The sequence below is a fragment of the Brachyistius frenatus genome, unplaced genomic scaffold, assembly GCF_029030835.1.
Source record: "Brachyistius frenatus isolate BFR_SWC_R1_liver_20210118 unplaced genomic scaffold, ASM2903083v1 Contig_5, whole genome shotgun sequence".
In the NCBI taxonomy this organism is placed as follows: Eukaryota; Metazoa; Chordata; class Actinopteri; family Embiotocidae; genus Brachyistius; species Brachyistius frenatus.
The window spans coordinates 1,395,431-1,414,128 of NW_027210604.1; the positions used below are offsets into that span (position 1 = coordinate 1,395,431).

The 18,698-nt window shown below is 42.6% G+C and overlaps 4 protein-coding genes across 4 annotated transcripts in view; 2 read left to right on the forward strand and 2 right to left on the reverse strand.

Moving 5' to 3' along the window:
* Positions 1 to 4,714, reverse strand: part of LOC138631294 (polypeptide N-acetylgalactosaminyltransferase 10-like) — a 119,303-nt gene extending 114,589 nt beyond the window's left edge. The window contains exon 1 of the mRNA XM_069716151.1: positions 4,652 to 4,714. The gene's annotated coding sequence lies outside the window, so the exon portion shown is untranslated. The remainder of the gene's footprint in view (positions 1 to 4,651) is intronic.
* Positions 986 to 13,688, reverse strand: LOC138631399 (microfibrillar-associated protein 3-like). The gene is made up of 4 exons (XM_069716316.1): positions 13,566 to 13,688; positions 6,139 to 6,253; positions 4,652 to 4,937; positions 986 to 3,559 (listed from the first exon to the last, which is right to left on the reverse strand). The coding sequence occupies exons 3-4, from the start codon at positions 4,890 to 4,892 to the stop codon at positions 2,814 to 2,816; spliced, it is 987 nt and encodes a 328-aa protein (XP_069572417.1). The 5' UTR covers positions 4,893 to 4,937; positions 6,139 to 6,253; positions 13,566 to 13,688; the 3' UTR covers positions 986 to 2,813.
* fam114a2 (family with sequence similarity 114 member A2) lies at positions 7,045 to 13,055 on the forward strand. Its single transcript, XM_069716202.1, has 14 exons — positions 7,045 to 7,307; positions 7,920 to 8,161; positions 8,408 to 8,507; positions 8,638 to 8,739; positions 8,876 to 8,979; positions 9,129 to 9,263; positions 9,420 to 9,584; positions 9,686 to 9,809; positions 9,891 to 9,976; positions 10,538 to 10,633; positions 10,785 to 10,909; positions 11,013 to 11,085; positions 11,723 to 11,776; positions 12,019 to 13,055. Exons 2-14 carry the CDS (start codon positions 7,946 to 7,948, stop codon positions 12,118 to 12,120), a joined length of 1,482 nt encoding a protein of 493 aa, XP_069572303.1. The 5' UTR covers positions 7,045 to 7,307; positions 7,920 to 7,945; the 3' UTR covers positions 12,121 to 13,055.
* Positions 13,689 to 14,004: 316 nt separating the features above from the next.
* On the forward strand, positions 14,005 to 18,102 carry cnot8 (CCR4-NOT transcription complex, subunit 8). Its single transcript, XM_069716355.1, has 7 exons — positions 14,005 to 14,155; positions 15,495 to 15,722; positions 15,812 to 16,005; positions 16,269 to 16,430; positions 16,659 to 16,803; positions 16,897 to 17,007; positions 17,211 to 18,102. The coding sequence occupies exons 2-7, from the start codon at positions 15,606 to 15,608 to the stop codon at positions 17,337 to 17,339; spliced, it is 858 nt and encodes a 285-aa protein (XP_069572456.1). The 5' UTR covers positions 14,005 to 14,155; positions 15,495 to 15,605; the 3' UTR covers positions 17,340 to 18,102.
* Positions 18,103 to 18,698: the final 596 nt, after the last annotated feature.

Here is an 18,698-nt window from a genome sequence, read left to right on the forward strand (position 1 = left end):
GTCTTCGTCGACATCTGTTCATGCACAACATCCCCATTCAGGAGTGTTGCAGGCAGAGACTGCAGCAGTGAATTTGGAGCTTAAAATACAGACATCTTTAACCCAACAGCTCCACTGTGTGGCTCGGGAGCACTGTTACCTGTCGGGGCAGAAATACATACCAGGGCACACAGTTACTGAGAAAATCGAAGGCAAAGTTCACTTTTTTCACATTTTGACATTGAAATTTCCTAATTTAAAATATTCATTAAAAATAATCCGTAATAGCTGGTAAAAAAAAAAAACTTTGACTGGATTCCCGTTCAGGAGAATCTCGACTATGACCCTGAGTAATATCAAAAGTTTGACTTTTTTTCATATTTTCGACATGACTTCTTTCATGCTATAATGCAACTTTTTTGTTCTTATTTTGGACAATATGCTGTAGTACGACTTTTTTCCCATGTTTTGGACGAGATACTACAGTGGATAGGAATTTAAAGGCAAATTAATGTTTTTATTGTCAAAAAGTGTTTTGTCTGTCATTTGAACATGAATAAAACAAAATCTTGAATAGGTGGCGTTAAACATTGAGAGGATTCCTGTTAAAGTCCCTCCTGACTATGACCCTACTTTATATCAAGAGTTTATACCTTACAGTTACTGAGAAAATCGAAGGCAAAGTTCACTTTTTTCACATTTTGACATCAAAATTTCCTCATTTAAAATATTCATTAAAAATAATCCGTAATAGCTGGCGAAAAACTTTGACTCAGGAGAATCTCGACTATGACCCCGAGTAATATCAAAAGTTTGAATTTGTTTCATATTTCATATTTTATTTATTTATTTGATTTAAAATATTGTATTTTATTATTTATTTTTATTTATTATATTTTTCATATTTCATATTTTCGACAAAAAGTACGACTTTTTTCATGTTTTGGACGACATGCTACAATGCGACTTTTTTGTTCTTATTTTGGACAAAATGCTATAGTATGACTTTTTTCCTATGCAAGATTTTGATTCTTTATTTATTGTCAGTTATAGGATTTGTTTTTCTTTAATGTGGCCAGAAAAAACCCAGTTGCTTTCCATCCATCAGCATCACTTTTGAACCCATTTCCCTCAGGAAAAGCACACAGTACAGATACAAGAGCAAGCTACAAAATAGTACCGGAATTACCATATTTTTTCCAAGTTTCACAACTACATCAGTTTACACAGCTTATATAAAGCCGTTTCCTTGAATATTCTTCTGAGACACAATAGACATGTTTCTCGACATCTTTTGGCTTCTAACCACATTTTTAGGGTCTGAAAACTCTGAAAATATTAAGTTCATAGAAATCATTAAACATTTCTGACATCTGGTTTCCATTTATATTGTAATAAAATAAATACATCAATTCTATTTTAATGCTTTTTAGCAAATCTGCTGTTGGGTACGTGTGCGCTCATATTTATACATATTTTTATACATACGTAAAAAGAGTGAAACATAAATAAAACTCTGAGCAAAATAAATTGCAGACTTGCACTAAATGAGTCACTATTAATCTTCCATACTGACTCTAACAGACATGCTGTTAGAAGTGACTGTCTGGATGCTAAATGTCCCTTTAAATCCAAAAGATCAACTTTATGATAAAAAAAAAAAAAAAAAAAAAAAAAATCAGATCCAGACTAGTGTTGGCGTAAACACACCAAAATGAGACAGATTATACCTGCATGTTTATGAGCACAAGGTTTCAGACATTTTCCCATCATGGACGACATGTTTTGGAGCTCAAATGTAAAAGTAATCATATTGATATTGCACTTACGCTGCAAACTCCAAGCTAAAAGTAGCAGGTAGATTGCAGTTGAGTGCACAACTTTTTCCAAATTCCCCAGTAATAGTATTTAAAAAATATATATATATATTCACTTCTTTTGTTGAAACAAAAACTAACATGTAATCAACTGCTGTGCTGATTGACAAAAACCCGCATAAACAAACACGGAGTCGGCAATCAAGTGCGACAGAGATGACTTCCATTGCCACCACTTCCCCCTGTGAGTTTCAAGTGATTGACAGGAAGCCCCGGCATGCAAAACAATCAGCACGATGAAAAAAATGTGTCATCGGGGCATTTTGTTCTGAGGAAGCTGACTGACAGTCAAAGGAAACAAATGACACGTGAAGGAGGATAATGAGCTCTTACTATAAATCTGCTGCTGCGTCGGCTGCGTGCAGAAAAACTCAAAAAGGATGGGAAGTTGAAAGGAAACCCGTCACGCAAACAGGAAGAACAGAGTATCTTCCAGAGACGAAAGGAAATCAAACTCTGAGCTCAGCAGTCCTTATTTGAACTTGCACAGTGTTAGCAGGTTTATCTTTCAATGTTTTGCGGGACAGCGTGCTGGCCGACGGATCTGAGACGCGTTTCGTAGAACTGCAAAGTCCCTGATTTGAATTGGAATCTGATTCTTTGCGGGATCAAAGGATTTGTGCCTGATGGTAAAGTTGGACCTGCTGCGCTTCCTTTCAACATCACTGGAGAAGTAAAAGTCAGTGCACGTGTGGGACTCCTTGTGAGAGAAAATGTTTCAAGCGGGAAAGAAAATTCGACGTGAACATAACATGTCACCTTTAAATAAAGCGATCGTTGTTGTGTGTAGTTTTTTTTTGTTTTTTTACGTGATTTGGAGAAAGAATTCAAAAAGAACAGGACGAAATGAGCCAAATCACCGTAACAACGGATCCAATATTCTCTCAATCTTTAATTTACAGTTTGACGCATTTCAGTTTCGAAGTGTGCTGCTGGTGGGACTCGCACCGAGTCCGGTTACATGTCGCTTTCGTAAGACACGCTTGTTCTTGAGCCCGGCGCGAGCGCATCGAGGCACGCCTCCGACTCCTCGCCGTCCGTCTTCTCGCGGACTGTGTGCACCGACACCTTCACGTCAACGCCGCCGCCGCCGCCGCCGGTCGCTTGTTTTTCGCTCGACAGCAGTGCCTGACACGCTCCCCCCTCCGCCTCCCCCCCGTCGGGGCGGGGCGGGCCGACGACCTGCCTGTTCCCCGACGCCGCCGGGCCCCCGCCTTCCGCGGCCTCCTCTCCGAACGCGCGGCAGGTGAGGATGCGCGGCGGCAGAGGCACGCTGCGCGCCAGCTCCTCCATGTGCCGGGCGAACTCCATGGTCTTGTACTGCGTGACCTTGGCGAGCTCCAGCGTCTTGGCCGAGGTGACGATGGGGATGCGCTTGGCGACCTCCAGCGCCTTCTGCAGCTTCTCGGCGCCCTCGGTGCGGAAGAAGTCGTTGATGGCGCGCTCCGTCTTCTTGAGGTGGCTGCCGACCATGCACAGGCGCGCCGCGTTGAGGATCATGGTGACGGCGAAGGTCACCAGGCACACGATGACGTAGTACAGGCCGAGGCCGCTGTCGGTGTGGGCGACGCGCAGGGTGACCGTGTGGTTCGCGGCCGCCGCGCCGGCGCCGCCGGAGGCCACGCAGGTGTAGCGGCCGCGGTCCTCGAAGGAGACCGCGGTGATGTTCAGGACGCCCCTCTCTTGAACCTGCCACTTTCCGCCTGCGGGGAAAACGCGCGCGCGCAACAACGGAGTTTTAGTTTCACCGAAAAACTTCAGCGACGGGAGGAGATTTCTTTTTTTAATTTTTTTTTTTTACGTTTGGAGCAGAAAACCTTCAGCAACTCCTCAATCAGCCCGTTTGTTGTGCAGCTTCAAATCCATTTACACGAGATAACAGACCCGGTTAGTGTTCATCACATTTCAATTTGGCTTTAATGTCATTTGAATTCTTCCGTGGACACTCGCACAAACCTCAACCTGATGAGATGAAAGTGGTTTGTGCATCAGATTAAACAAATAAAAACTGAATTGATTTGCGTCGTTATTGCGTTGACTGGCATCCCGGCGGAGTTTAATGATAATGGTCAGTGGGAAAAGAGAGAGATGATGACATAAATGACGGACAGCAGCTTTTTTTTTTGACACCGAAAAGCTGAACACTGTCAAAACTTTTGATTTCAAATTACATTCTTGTGTCATTTGAAGCATTGAGTGCGTGAATTGTAAAGTTAAACTTGTACAAGTACGTACTGTGTGACCAAACTATTTATAAAATAGCAAAATAGCAGTTTGATGTTGTAAGGATAGTTGTTGTTGTTGTTTTTTGTCTTGTGGTGTGTTGTTTTCAACTCCCCGATAAGCACGGTTGCGGTGCTGCAGTTCGGTGTGTGTGAAATGATGTGATCGGTGAAATTGAATTACACACGACATATGTTAAGAGTGACTAAATAAAGCCTCAGACGTATTATTCCTTAACGCAAAGACAGTAAAGATGGATGACGAGGCGAACGACAGCAGTTGAAAAGACAAAACTGAGCTTATTTCCATAGTATAACTTATTTTTGGACTAAATTAAATGTAATGGTAATTGAATAACTAAATAAGGGACAAACACATTGTGTTGACATGTGTTTTTTTTTTGTTTGTTGTAAACTTCAGATATACACTCATTAAGCAAAGTTATGTGACCACCGACACCATTTCTCTCCCTCTTTCGATTCTCTCAATTATTTAGTTGCCTCGACCTTCGCATACAGTAAAACAAACAAACTCCATGCGGCTCACAAACAAACTTCTCGGCACTTGGTTACCTGCGTCCCGCCCCAGCAGCAGTCCTTTGGAGTTGTACCACTTGACGTCACCGAGGCCGCCGGTCACGTTGCACTCGATGAGCACGCCGGTTCCCTCCTTCACCACGATGTCCCCGCCGGAGGGGACGCCGGCCGGCCGAGCGGGGGACGCCGCCTCTGGCCCGCCGTGAGCCGCGCGGCCTCCGAGCAGCAGAACGGCGACGAGCAGGTGCGACAGGCGGCGCTTCTGAGGCGAACCCATGTTGAAAGGAGATCCAGCTGCAGCTCACATGCAGACGAGACAAACCTGCAAAACAGGAAGAGTCAACGGTCGTCGCTCCGGTTACAACACAGCACTGCAAACACTTACCTTTTCTTTGCGTGTGCGTGTGTGCGTCTTCAAAAACATACTCCTTTCCACATTTAATAATTTGGTATCTACTGCAGTCTCTCACACAGACATCAATCCTAAGAGCAGTTTTATGCATTCATGTACAGTTAAATGTAGATATCTTGAGTTTAAATTAAACAAATAATAAAAACAAGATTTTCAGTCTTGGAAATTTAAGGTTGTATCTGCTTTTCTTTTCCCTCCTTATCATAAATATTAAACTACACTAGTACTATATAACGTATTAACTGCATGGACTTTTAACAGACTTGTCTTCATTATACATTTGTTTCTCTTACAAAAAAAAAAAAAATCCTGCTGTTGGTTTATAGAGCACTGAATGGTTTCAGGCCAAAATACATTTCTGATCTGCTGCGACCTCATGAACCATCCAGACCCTGTCAGGTCTTCTGGGACGAGTCTCTCCTTTCTGTCCCCAGAGTCAGAACTAAACATGGAGAAGCAGCGTTCGGTTTTTTTTTTTTTTTTCTGCTCCACATATCTGGAACAAACTCCCGGAAAGCTGCAGCTCTGCTGACGCTCTCAGCTGCTTCAAATCAAGATTGAAGACTTTTCTATTCGCTGCTGCCTTCAATTGAACCAGAATCAAGGATGTTGAAATCATTTCCTGCATTTTACTGCAACTTTTATTCTATTTTTTTTTTTAGCTTGTTTAATGTTTTAAGGACTGCTTTTAAATGTTATTAATTGTTTTTAAATGTCCTTTTCTTTTCCCCTTATGCTTTTAATAGTTTTACGCGAAGCACTCTGAATTGCCTTGTTGTTGAAATGTGCTCTACAAATAAACTTGCCTTACACTATTTAGCTGAAGTGATGCCCTGTAAAAGCAGTGGTAAGTTTTTTTGTTTTAGTAAAATGAATGGAGATAATTGCTCTTTGAGTTACAGCACGATGTCCAGCCAGAACAGTGAAGCCAGCTGGCACATTTACGGTGACGCTGATTTGAGTGCACTGAACTGACCCTGGAAGAAGAAGAAATACTTCTTCATTTCAAGAAGATTATTAAACCACCGAACAGACGAGTCACCGTCGAAGACGAGGCGACCGAAACCACAAATCAACAAAACAAAAAAATAATGTCCTTTCAACCATTTACCTTCAAACGTTTGTGGAAAGAAACCGCAATCCGTTTGACCCGCTCGCTTCCTGGTGCAGGTGAATGGAGTGGGCGTGGCTTGCAGTCAATTCTCGGTGGCAGGTACGGGACTTCACTATAGTTATACACAAATATCTGTTCATTTATTTATTTATTAGGCTACTTCATGCGAAACAACGGCCAAACAAAGACAGTGCCGTAGCAACAAAAAAAAAATAAAAAAAAATAGAGACTTTTGTTTAAAATAAAAAAAATGGTAAGACAGACACGCAATCGTTTTACATATTTATAAGAACAAATATTGTGATGTTAAAATACAAAACGAAATGTAATGCATTTTTTTTTTGGATCCTATAATACATGTGATTATTTAACAACGTTATGCTATTGGATTTAAGTCGTTGTGAATAATTAAACTAATAATTTGTATTTGTATTTTGATGTGAATAAATTGTAATGGCATTTAACTATTCAGTTCAAAAATAAAGATCTTTATTTTTCGAAACAGTTGTGTCCACGTTTTTTTTTTTACGGGAATTGTTTTATGATTTTATTTTGACGTATCCGGAAGTCCTGTCTTTTTTTTTTCATCAAGCTACCTAACGGAAGCGAGAGACAGACCGGTAGTAGGACTGTTACATTTCAAAATTAAACCAAACTTTTTTTTGTTTTTTTTTTCCCTCACGTAAATTGCAGTAATATCGAACAAAATAACCTAACTTTTCACGAGCGTGCGGTTGATTAAGCAAAAACATAGGAGCTTTAATATGTACACCCTATTCAGATTACGAGATATAAGCATTCATATTTTTAAACATAATTGTTTTTTTTTTTTTTAAACCTCAATAAACTCAGAAGACTTTTATTCTGAAGAAACGTGCCGGAAGTCATACTTGCTCCGTGACGCTGACTGTCGGACGGTTATATGACGTGGCTAATCCGACATGGACAAAACGAGCCCAGGAAACCTGAATCCTTAAAAGTGTTTACTGGAAAACTACGTGACATTCAACGTGTCGACACCGAAGGCGCGAACCGAAATATATATTTAATATTTAATATTTTAAAAAAAATAAAAAAAATAGACCGGTGTTATCCATAATTTTAGGGAAAGAAACCGATAGCGGACCACTAACTGCTAGCATCACGACTTTGACAGCTGAGCAACGGTAAGTTCGTAACAAAGAAGGAAACGACGCTGATTTATTTCCCCGATTAAATAGTTCAGTTAGTAAAACAGCATTCAGTGGAGGAAGACAGCGGTCGGTCCTTCGGGCCGATAGTTATTAAAGACGCGGTGTCACTGTTGGTTCCTATAGCAACAATAACAATAGGTCGCATACAGCGACACGACACGTTAAAACTACAATAACAGAATGATTACTAATTATTTAAATGCATATTTGACCTACCCATCTGTATCTGCAGGTTATTCAGCTTCTTTTCGTTTGTTCGTTTTGGGGATTTTTTTTTTTTTTTTTTTATATATACACAAGACTTTCTGCATGCAACTATTTATTATTAGTGATGTATTCAGTTCTTTCTGTTTTGTTTGTTTTTGTTTGTTTGTTTGTTTTAACCAAGGGAACTCCTTTAACCTCTCGCTGCACGGCTGCAAAAAGTGGCCTGTGATTTGTTGAAATGCGCACTTGGAAGTTGTGACATCAAAGTCTTCAATCTATTCCACATAGACTCAGATGTGTATCTCTACCCGAACCCTTCAGCATTCGTAGCTTTTGTTGTTGTTGTTGTTTTTTTTTTTCCTTTTCTTCATTTTGCAGGCATGAACTGAGACATTTGACAAAAGATGTCAGACAGCGAAGCTTCTCGCGCAGCGGCCGGGGGTTCAGAGGCCGCGCCGGAGGACGCCTCTCCCGGCGAAACGCCCGACAACTCGACAGACGTGGCCCCGACGAGGAAGGCCAGGAGGAGACCGGAGGCCGAACCCGCGGCCGTAGCGGAAGACGCGCCGAAAGTGGAGGAGGAGGAGGAGCAGCAGCAGCAGCAGCAGCAGCCGGCAAAGGTAGTCATGACATAACGACGGCTCACACCAGAGAAGATTCGCAATCGGTGGCGCACACTCTTCTGTGGGCGGGAAAGTCAAACTACCTGTCTGGTCGACCACCTTCCACGAGGGCCTTTTATCCCGCGTTGCGTAGTTGTTAATGTGGTGACAACAGGTTTTTAAACAAGGTGACGTTTCTGTCGACGCTGGTGATAAGTTTTGTCTTTACCTCCTCCTCCTCCTCCTCCCGTCCTCCCCTCGCAGGCACCCGGTGAGTCGGCTGTGGCTCAGGGTGGTTGGGGATACTGGGGCAGCTGGGGCAAATCCATCTTATCCACAGCAACGGCGACTGTGGCCACCGTGGGTGAGTATCCACCTCCTCACCCGGCCGTCACCCGGTTTTTGTGTTTCAAAGCTTCGCCGTAACCTTTTCCTGTCTTCATCACCGTCAAAACGTCTTCACTCGGCGTGCTTCTCGTCTCGCGTCTGTCCAGGCCAGGGACTCACGCAGGTGATAGAGAAGGCTGAGACGTCGCTGGGAATCCCCAGTCCGACCGAACTGTCCGCTCGGGCGGAGGAGGAGCAGAAACAGCAGGGTGAGGCCTCACGTGGTGTGCTGTGAATATGAAGAGCGTCACGTGTTTTTTTTATTTTTTATTTTTTTTTTTTTAAATTATATCTTTTGAGGAAAACCTGTAACGGTGCGTACGTCGTTGGATTCTTCACCCGCAGGTGAGGGCAGCAGTGAAACGGACGAAGCGGAGGCAGGGGGATCATCAGCGGTGGGAAGTGCGATGGGAATGCTGTCATCGCTCAGTAGCGTCGTCCAGAGCACCGTAAGACAAAAGTCCAAGAGCAGAAAGTACACGAACGCTCGGTATTCTGGGATCGGTGTTTTGGCTCGATTCCCAAACCGGTTTCAGCCAACATTTGAACACTTCCCATACAGCGTCGATTATCCGCCTGAAACAAAACTTCCTCGCAGAGCAAGACGGTGATAACGGGCGGTCTGGATGCCCTGGAGTTCATCGGGAAGAAGACGATGGACGTCATAGCCGAAGGTGATCCCGGCTTTAGGAAGACCAAAGGGCTGATGATCAGGAACTCCACTCTGTCTCAGGTGGGCAAATATACTAAGGAAACGAGCTAAAACGAAGGTAATCTTGGTGGGTCCGAGGGAAGCGTGAGGACGGAATACCAATATTAACACTTCCCAGGCTGGTTTTCTTTTGCCGCAGCTCCGACCGTCTCACGTGTCGCTCCGCGTGTCTCTCAGGTGTTGCGGGAGGCGAAGGAGCGAGAGGAGATGCAGACGGCAGAGAAGGAGTCGTCGGATTCGGAGAGGAAAGTGGTCGCTCACTACGGGATGCTGTTTGATGAATTTCAGGGTCTGTCGCACCTCGAAGCTCTGGAGATTCTGTCCCGGGAGAGCGAATCTAAGGTTCCCGTTTCAAATATCACACCCGCTGCAGTTAAATAAAACACGCCGAGAGACGTTGGTTTTTCGCGTCTCACCGTGCGAGTGGAATGTGTGCGTCGTAGGTGAAGTCGGTGCTGACCACGCTGTCAGGGGACGAGTTAACTCGGCTCAAAGAGGAGCTGGAACACATCAAGGACTCTTTCTCCCTGGTGGAGTTTGACGACGAGGAAGTTGACGAAAAGAAAGGTGACGTCGAGTGTTTTAAGCGTAATCGCCGCGCCATGAACTTCATCTCAAGTAAACGATTCTCAATTTCTAACTTCCCAGATGAAGATGGCTCAGAGTTTGAACGGGAGTTGACGGAAGCCATGGAGGGTCTCAGTGTGTCGGCGACAGCTGAGAAACTCAGCAAGGTACGAGTGACACGTCTCTGTGCTCGTTTTTTTTTTGTTTTGTTCAGGTGTTATTTTCTGGAGGACAAAAAAAAACCCGGTGGCAACTTTTGAGGCGTGGCGGTGGAAACGCGCTGGTTTGGGTGTTGCTTTGCCGCCTCCAGACATGGCTAAAAAAAATAAATAATGGCAGAGCAACTCGCTGTCTTTGATCGGAATAGGAAGCAGAATAATGATTATAAGCGCAGCAGCAAATCCACCAAGACATGGCTAAAAAAAAGATAATTTAAAAAGATGGAGGGTTGTGGGACGGCCTGGTCAAAATCCAGATTTGAATCACGCAAGAAAACCCGCAAACATCTTGCAACTGAGGGAATTTTCGCCCGCAAGCGGTCCAAAAAAAAAAAATGTCAGCAAGCCTACGTCAGAAGACGGTGAACGATGATGCAAAACTAGAAGTTATTTCAGTTAAAGGCGGAAAGACTCGTTTCTGATGCCAAAAGGTGTGTACTTACTTTTTTTTTTTTTTTTTTAAATTAATGAGCTATCTGTTAATATCTTGTGATCTGTAACCTCCGACAGGCCTGTAAGAGCGCCTGCAGCCACGTCACGGTCATGACCCGACCAGAGACGGAAGAAGAGGGCGAGGAGGCCGCAGAGAAAACACACTCTGTGGAGGTGCGTTGATATTAACCATAATCAGTATTTAACATTACAAAAGAAATTTGCCAGTGTGTGGTAGAAAAAAAAAAAAGCAAAATTGCACGTGTGTGTGTGTGTGTGTGTGTGTGTGTGTGTGTGTGTGTGTGTTTGTGTTGAATCTTGTCAGGAGGTTCACGCTGCAGCTATCAGCAGCCTCGCCGAGCTGACGGCGCGATCCATCGAGCTTTTCCACAAACTGGCCGAGATGGTCCTCTTCTCCCAGGGCAGCGCGGACGCCGGCGGCCTGTCGCAGTAAGTTGGCGCGTCGAGTTTTGTGTTTGAAACTCGCACTTTCACAGATGCTCTGACTGGAATTTTTTGTTGTTGTTGTTGTTTTCACGTTGTCTGTCGTCAGGTTAACGGTCGTCCTGTGTAAAGAAATCTCGCTGCTCTCCAAGAAGTTCACCTCCTGCTTAGCGACGGCCGGGGTGAGTCCGATGACTCCCACGTAGTTCTGTGTGACAGCAGGGTTTCAAAATGAGATGTTTTTTTTTTTTTTTTCTTTACCTGGTTTTAACGTGAAAGCGGAACAGATCATTAATACGTGATGTTTATCCACTCGGAAACCTTTGCCGAAGGGATTTTTGCAGGCGTCTTTATGTAACTCTAAATTGAACTATTAAAAGTAGCATTTTATTTTACTTTACAGTGCTCTTGTTCACCTAAACGCCACGTCGCATATTTTTCCGTTTTTAGGTCGTCCAAAATGCCGAACTGTTCCTTTTAAAACGGAATTTTTTTCAACTCAGCTTGTAAATTTGAGTTTTTCACAAGAAGCAGGTTGATGTAACTCTGACTAGAGCTGATATCTGCGGTTGAGCGCTCAGCGAGAGAGACAACATATTATCACAAATAGTGATGTCATTTGAAATGAATTTAGATTGCAAGCATTTTATCATCCTGAACTCACTTCATCCTTCTCTTTGTTTCCATCCACCATTTTCCCACCTCCCTATCATGTCAGACTTTAATATACGTGTTTGTCTTTGCAACGTTTTCATGTCGCTGCGTGTTGCATCACGCTGACAGCCGCTTGTAATTTGATCCGAATGTTCTGATACGCAGGCAAACGAGAAGGGAGAAGTCCTCAACCCGCTGATAACAGGCGTCTTCTTAGAGGTTTGTCTCATATCGCCGCAGACACACACACACACACACACACACACACACACACACACACACTGTGTGATTAAAGCTGCTTCACAACATGCCAGGTTTTATCACAATACTTGTTACGGATGTGTAGTTGTTTTATTCTGGACGTGACGGGTTTCTAGTACGTTTTTCACGTGGTATCCCACAGGGGTGAATTCGCGGACCTTACAAACTGCGTGCTGATGCGTTTTCTGAATCCCACGCAGGCGTCCAACAGTGCGTCTTACATCCAGGACGCTTTCCAGCTCCTCATGCCCATACTGGAGATCTCTCACATCCAGAGTAGAGCTGAACCCGCAGAGCAGTGAGCGGCCGTCGTCGCCTCTGCCCGCCGCCACGCTGGGGACTCAGCGGAGGACTGACACGTCTGCAAAGCTTTCTTTGAGAACCGCCCGCGTCAAGCTTTTACTCTGTCTGGGTTTTCAGCTCAAGAAGAAATCGACTTCCGGGAGAAGAAAGGTGTCAAAACAGTGTCAAGTTTTTTTGTGCGTTGCCGGGTTTTTTTTTTTTTTAACTGTAAAAGCAAAAGTAAAGGGACTCGTAGAAGTACAGAAGAAGAAGATGTGGATCTACCAGCTGTAGTCGAAAGAGGAGCACAAATGGATTTATAATGAACAGGGAGCAACACGTAGTTATTCTTCCGACTCGGAACAAGAACACGACTTTTCTTTTTTGTATCCACCGTTAGATTTAACTCAAAAAGGTTCAAATCTGCCTCAAAGAACACTTGCGTCAATAATGTCACGCAGGGTAGAAACACTAGTGGTTATTTGTCAAAGAAAAAAAAAAAACTAAGATGAATTGATAATTCATCTTTCCTGAAACACAGAATACTTCAGATTTGGTTTTCTATGCATTTCTTAAACTATGCCTTTTAACATATTACTGATCCTGGAGCAGTTGGGGCTTCAGTGTGTGTTTGTTCAAACGGTAGACACCGACCTGAAATGAACAGACACCACCGAGACTTCAAACGTGCAACAAAGATGGTTTAAAACCAGTTACGGTGATGCCAGAATCGTTCAAATCAGCCCAGCTCATCCACATAGCTCAGATCTCGACTTCCACAGTGAAATTAATGAACTGTTTAGTTGTGCAGTCTTTCCTATTCTGCCCAGATTTTCATCCGTGCTTCCTTATTATCTTATCTGCTAGAATAGCTGGTACCTTGCGCAAAAATCCTCTGTCGCATCCCTGTTCCAATCTAATAAATAAATAGCAATGCACAGCAGTGTACCACAAACCAACTGCTTCTTTCCGTTTTTCTACTTCTGACCTTTTCATCCTTTCCAACAAGTGACAAAAGTCACACGAGTGAAGTAAACCAACATGCAGATTGTAAATGTCTGCTTCTTTTTAGTGAAATTTAACTTCAGGTGTATATCTGACAGAAGTTTCCTTCTGCCTCGATGATTATGAAATGCTAACAGCTGTGTGCTGTGGGCATGTAAAGTTATCTTTTTTGGAGCAATATAGAGCAAATACATCACACGTACGTCAGGTATTTGAGATGTTTTACGAATAAATGTGCTTTATTAGACGTGTGTGTGATTTGCGTGTTTTGGGTTTAATTTACAGACTTAGTCCTATTTAGTGTGTTTATAAAAAGGGCACGTTTATGAATATAAAACCATTCAGACTCAAGGCAACTAAAGTGCTTTACAAAGGCATAGAAATACATTAAAGTAAGATATCGAGAAGAAATTAAAATTGCACATGAACATAGTGTGTATATGGTTGTTGGGATACATACTGTGACAAACTTGAAGTTGAAGGGGAGCAACTCCTACTGCTTGCAATTTGCTTGGACTCCGATTATATTTATTTTTCAGTTTGTTTCTTGGTCCAGTGTGAACTGCATTTACCGGGATCGTTTCTAAAAAAAAAATAATAATAAAAAAAAAAATAGTAACAGTAAAGATGGAAGAAATATTCAGATTATATACTTAAGTAAAAGTAGTAAACAGCATTTAAATAACACATTTGCCTCTGAAATGTAGTGAAGTAGAACAATTAAGAAATTACATATAAATGAGCTCCAGTTCAAAAATAAAATAGATCTAATGTAGTTTTTAAGTATGTCATTTTTCAATTAGTTGAGCAGTAAAATAAATTCAACTCATTATTTAAGTGGCAGAAATTGTTAGGTCAAATAAATATATATTTAAAATTAAAAAAAAAAAAAAGAAAAGTCATTATAAACTCCAACGGTAGGTGGCGGTGAGCACATTTGAAGATCCGCCGACAAAAGAAGCGGGAGCAGGAAGTAAGCGAAGAAGAAGAGACGACGACGACAGAGGCGCTATCAACTAGCTCGACAGGCTACGTCGAGAAAATTATCAGGTAAACCTGTCTTCTTTTTTTTTTAAATTATTACTATTATTCCTTTCACAGGAAACACTGCGGCCCGTTTGAAGGCTCGCGTATCCGCAGCGAGGAGCCCCAGACGTGAGAAAAGCGGAGCTGGTTTAATTTTCTATTTGCTCTTTTGATGCGAGCTTTCCAAACTGGAAGGTTAGCTTCTAAACGTTAGCCATTCGTGCTAAGCGTGCCGCCAATGCTTTTTTTTTTTTTTTTTTTTAGTTCCTCGTTTTGCAGCGTCGTTAAGTTTTCTATTAAATATTAAATCAAACTGTTCTTCCTAAAAACAACAACAACAACAACTGAGCTATTCTAAGTTTTTAACTTCCAGCGTGGTGCACTTGTCCTACCTGGTGACGGAGCTTTTTGTTATCGACGCGCGCGACGCTGTAAACAACCACTTAAGTAAGTTAACGTTAGTTCGTCGCGGTGTCATGGCAACACGAGTTGGTTTAATTTGATATAGAAAAATATATATAATTTTTTTTTTTTTTTTTCTCAAGGCGATAAAGCAAACGGGGAGTTTTGACGTCTTCTAATAATAATAATAATAATTATTATTATTATTATTTCAACGTCTTCGGGGATGTGTTGTTATTGCAGAGTGTACCTAATAAACTGGCAACCGAGTGAAGCACAGAGATGTGCACATTACATGTTAAATTGTTCTTACTGCAGTGTTTGTATATATATATACATATATATATATATATATATATTTTAAAGTGTGTTTAAAAAGCATGTAAAGCCCTTTGTGCTCTTGCAAGGTCGTAATGGACGTGTGGTTTTATTCATTATTTATTATCAGTCCTGTTTTTGTTTTGCAGTAATCACAGTAGTGCAACTTTTCTTTAAACTCCTGCTGTTCAGACTTTGTTTTTTTTTTTTTTTTTTATGGCCGTCGCTGCATCTCTTCTCACTTGTTACGTTTTCACCTTTTTCGTTGTTTGGTTCAAAAATAATATTAAACTTTACTGGCGTAGCACCTTTTTAACACAAGAAACGCAGCTCAAAGTGCTTCGCGGCAAGATAAGTGCACGCAGTGTTTCACATAAAGAACAAGATATAAAGGAACATATATAAAAAAAATATATATATATAGAAAAGAAATGAGATGCATGAGAACGGATAAAAATGCATAAGATTAAACACAAAAAGAGTTCAAATATAAAATAAGCAATATGCATTTTAAAGGCGCCGTAGTTCAAAGTACAAGAGAGCTTCAGGAGTAACTAGTTAAAGGCTAATAAGTATTATAATAATAACAATAATACTGAGTTTTAGATGCATTCTCTAATGTCTACTTTTCGTCCTCGTCCAGAGTTGTCCTGTTTTTCATTGCACTGCCCCCTCATCGCCCCCCCTCCCGCCTCCCCCCATCACGAGCGCTGCAGGATTGTCGGGGTTCGAGCTCTCCACCTGACCCGCCATCATGCCGGCCGCACTTACAGATTCCAGTCAGATAATCTGTGAGGTCTGGGCGAGCAACGTGGAGGAAGAAATGAGGAAGATTCGGCAGATTATTCAAAGCTATAATTACATTGCTATGGTAAGAGACACCCCCCCCCGAAGCATCTCGATGTTAAGCGAGCGCCGATCACCGTGGTCTTAACGACTTCTTTTGCCGTCAATGTTCAGGACACAGAATTCCCGGGGGTGGTCGTCCGACCGATAGGCGAGTTTCGCAGCACCGTGGACTACCAGTACCAGCTGCTGAGGTGCAACGTCGACCTCCTGAAGATCATCCAGCTCGGCCTCACGTTCATGAACGAGGACGGCGACTATCCGCCCGGCACGACGACGTGGCAGTTCAACTTCAAGTTCAACCTAACGTGAGTGGACTCTTGACCCGAAGCACAAACCGCGACGTTCCTTTTGTACCTGAACGTTTGCGTGCCGCGTCTCCGCTTCAGCTCCTTTCGCAAGGTTGTTACTACATCGTGAAACGGGTATTTTGATATCGGAAGACTTTTAAACCTCATTTATTTTTCCATTTGTTGTTGAATTACACTGTTCATCGTAAAACGGTTATCGGCGGTCAAGCTTCATGATTGCACTGCCCCCCCCCCCCCCTCTCCCTCCTCCACCCTCACAGAGAAGACATGTACTCACAAGACTCCATAGACCTGCTCCAGAACTCCGGCCTCCAGTTTAAAAAGCACGAAGAAGAGGGAATCGAGACGCTCTACTTCGCCGAGCTCCTCATGACGTCCGGTCTGGTGCTGTGTGAAAACGTCAAGTGGCTCTCCTTCCACAGGTCCGTCGTTTGTTGCATCGCTCCTCAGTTTGGAAACTTTTTTTCTTTAGTTTTCCTTCTTGCAAGAAAAAAGTATTTAATAAACATTTGCATTGCTACATATTAAAAAAACCACAGAATTAATATCAGCACATCCTCGTTTAGGAAAACATAGCTTCAACGTCAAGCCGTTGTTACTGCTCATCTGAAGCTCAGCGGTATCCAACCCTCCTGATCTTTGTTCCTCAGCGGCTACGACTTCGGCTACTTGGTGAAGCTCCTGACGGACGCGCGGCTTCCCGAGGAGGAGCACGACTTCTTTCAGATCCTCAACTTGTTTTTCCCAGCAATCTACGACGTCAAGTACTTAATGAAGAGCTGCAAGAACCTCAAGGTATCGTAGCCTGAATGCTCGGCGTTTCATTGTACGGCGACGACGTTTTGTCGAATCGAATTACATCGAGGCTTAATGGTGCGACCTGTGCAGGGAGGGCTCCAGGAAGTGGCGGACCAGCTGGAGCTGAAGAGGATCGGGCGGCAACACCAGGCCGGATCAGACTCGCTGCTCACTGGCATGGCTTTCTTCAGGATGAAAGAGGTACAGTTAACACTCGTGTGCACCAGTCTGATCTTTTTAAAATGCGTCGTTTGGGATGAGCAAAAAAAAAAACTCCTCTCCATTTTCAGTCCACTTTTCTTACTAAAAAAAGTAAGTTGAAGTCCTGCTCATCTCAGTGAAACGTGTGTGTATGTATATGTATATATATATATTATTTTTTATTTTTTTGTATGCGTGTTCAGCTATTCTTCGAAGACAACATCGACGACGCAAAGTATTGTGGGAGATTGTACGGCCTGGGCTCGGGCTCCACCCAACCGCAGAACGGCATCTCCAGCTCGGGCCAGGAGGAGACGAACAACAAGCACTGACCGAGCAACTCGAACCTCCTCCAAGTGAAACACACACTTGTTTTAAACCCCAACCAGCAGACACCCCCCCCCCCGCCCCCGCCCCCGCCTCAAACACTCGATCCCTGAACAAGACTTAAAACTCAATACATTTCTTGAAGCCTCCCTCCTGAGTGACTTGTAAAATGAACTCGCAGTGACAGCGGACCCTTCACTCGCTCACTCGTTTCCTTTTAAGTCGCTTTTTACCGAGTATATGGCCATGTATTCAGAACACTTTTAAAAAAAACAAAACAAGTCTTTTTTTCTTTTCTTTTTTTTTACAGCGTTAGTGACCCCTCCCTCCCCCCTTTACAGCATGGGACCAGCTCCTGTATCATACTGTGATTTTAGACCAAACGTTGACAGACTCTTCAGTTCAGATTCTACCTTCTGATCAGCAGGACTCCTCTTGTTGCAGGGATTTTTTTCTTTCTTTCTTTTTTTTTTTTTTTTTTTTTTTTTTTTTTTAAGTTAATGCTGGAAGGGCCTGTAAATTAAAATGTATAATTTTGATGAAAATAAAAATGTTTTAGCTCTTTTTCCACTTCCAGAAACTTTTAACAGCGGGCGTCAAAAGTGTGTAACTGTGCTTGGTTATGCATGTTTCAATGGGCAAACTACTGTCATTGTGTACATTCACCCACCAAACCAAACTGTCCACGGTCAGGTTTACAATGTTGTTTTTACATTCGATATTGTTTTAAACAGTTGTACATTAAATTGTTTTGTATTTTCAATGTAACCTTTAAGTATTTGATCTTTTCTTTTGCGAAGTAGCCAAAATTTACGGTTGACAGGGTTCGTTTCTGTAGATTTTTGTTCGTATAGATGCATTTCAAAGGAAAAGTTTACCGGAAAAGCTGGAAAGCCGTCCACAAAACGTAAAGCGGACGGTTTGAAAGAAATCAATGTAGAGGTGCAACTCCAGCAGAAAGAATTTTTACAAATTGGGCTTTTTTTTTTTTTCAGTTTCTCAAATGTGACAAATGTTGTTTCCCCCCCCCCCCCCCGTTTTGTAACATTTCAATTTGACCGTTTCTGTTTTGAAATGTTGGTCGGACAAAAGAAAAGAAATTTGAGGACAAATAATTGTCTCGTCGGTAAAATGTTGTCCAGAGCCGCCGGTGAAATTCGAATCCGTCGTACCGAAGATATTCAAACTGAAATGTTGTAAAACGGCAGCGAATTATCACACGGAGACGGAAGCAGAATACGAAATGATCAATTTAACAAAATAGCTCGAAGAGAACAAATAACACCGTTTGATTGTCCACTACAAAAACTTCATTTCTCACAGATTACAGAGATGATACACAGAACACGCTGGGCAGCCTGCAG